Source organism: Aplysia californica, unplaced genomic scaffold (assembly GCF_000002075.1).
Source record: "Aplysia californica isolate F4 #8 unplaced genomic scaffold, AplCal3.0 scaffold00201, whole genome shotgun sequence".
NCBI classification, from domain to species: Eukaryota; Metazoa; Mollusca; class Gastropoda; order Aplysiida; family Aplysiidae; genus Aplysia; species Aplysia californica.
The window spans coordinates 770,422-771,930 of record NW_004797471.1 but is presented as its reverse complement, the minus strand read 5'-3'; the positions used below and the strand labels follow the sequence as shown (position 1 = coordinate 771,930).

The window sequence follows — 1,509 nt, the reverse complement described above, 5'->3', positions numbered from 1 at the left end:
GAGAGAGAGAGAGAGAGAGAGAGAGAGAGAGAGAGAGAGAGAGAGAGAGTTCTGAAGACGACCTCATAACTTACACGAATCTGCTCATGTTTTGTTTACGTCCCACCACAGACAGTAGCTGACAATGCGCAACAAGTCATGATTGACTCGATGACGTCAGTAATAGAGAGTTTCGGCTCCCTCTCCCAAACACAGAACGACATGGTAAGTGTCCGTCCTGTTAATGTCGTTTTATCACGAATGCCACTATAATCAATTTTACTAGATTTAATTATACTGATAATCATGGCAACAAAGAAACCGGGAAAGAGAGATTGAGATATAATCAAAAAGAGAGGTAGAATGTTGGTGGGAGGGGGTTGGGGAGAGGGGGAGAAAGATGGATGTAAGAGAGGGGAGGGAGTTAGAACAGAGAGGGTGTTGACAGAGGGAGGAGATTTAGTTGTAATAATAATCAGGATCGTGATCATACGCCATTTGATAAATATGACAAAGGAAAACTAAGCAATATAACAAATTTGAAAACATGTTGAAATGTATACTGTCAGAGGTTTGAATTTAGATGTTTTTGCTGTTCAAAAAAACCAACAACTAGTTTTAGCATATCTTTGGAACGGGGGGGGAGTTTTTCTACCTTTTAAAAAAAAATGAGCCGTTTCCTTTTAGTCCTAAAGTTTATATTGGGGCGTAAATCGTTTAAAACACGGTGTACGTGCATTCTGGTTTTTTGACGCAGCTTGAAGACGCCCCGTTTTGAAGCATCATATTATCTTCGTTGTTCATACAAATATTTCCATTCAGTTTTCTTTATCTGAAAGTTAAAGCGACGGGCAACTGCATGCATTCTATAAATTATGTATATCTTTAGTCCTGGTCTATATGAGACCGGAATTGGTCGCTTTTAAGCACAAGGGGGCTATCCCGAAAAATGCTATTTTGAGAAAATCGAAGGTTACGTTTTTGCTCCTTGTTAAGTTTCTTTAAAAGACAAGGAGAGTTTTCTGTATATCCAAAGAAATATACACACCAATGAAACCAAACTTCTTCTATAGGTAGGCCAATGCTCACTTTTGGAGTAGGTCAAGATTTCTGGAAACCCCGGAAATCTGGGTTAGCCCGCTTGTCCTTTAAAGCGACCAATTATCCAGCAACATTGCTTTTGGTCTCCTTCTGATCGGACGTATGTGTCCTCTACATCTTCAAAGAGTTCATACGATTATTATTTTTTTCAAAGGCAACGGCTCAGCTCCAAAGTTCCCGGGTACAGTCTACTCAGCTGCAGCCCCTGTCAGATATGGAGCAGCTGGTGCAGCAGATAGATGGCGCGGCTGTGTCGCTGGAGGATGTGACGTCTCTCAACGTGATGGCGTCCACGGCCCTCTTTGTGGCGGAGGACGCCGTGCGGGACTCTCAGGAGGCTCTGTGAGTTTGGGAGGAACTTATTGCTTGTTTTTGGTTTGTGGTGGGGTTTGTTTGTTTTTTTGGTGGGGATGGGGTGGTTGGGGGAGG

The 1,509-nt window shown here is 42.5% G+C and overlaps 1 protein-coding gene across 1 annotated transcript in view; it reads left to right on the top strand.

Annotated features, from left to right (window-relative positions):
- The window catches only part of LOC101849767 (laminin subunit beta-4), a gene marked incomplete at its 5' end in the record, with an annotated part of 30,941 nt that overhangs the window by 21,787 nt on the left and 7,645 nt on the right, over nucleotides 1–1,509 (top strand). Inside the window, 2 exon segments of the mRNA XM_013082956.1 lie at nucleotides 116–204; nucleotides 1,235–1,422. Of these exon segments, the coding sequence (XP_012938410.1) occupies nucleotides 116–204; nucleotides 1,235–1,422 (277 nt within the window).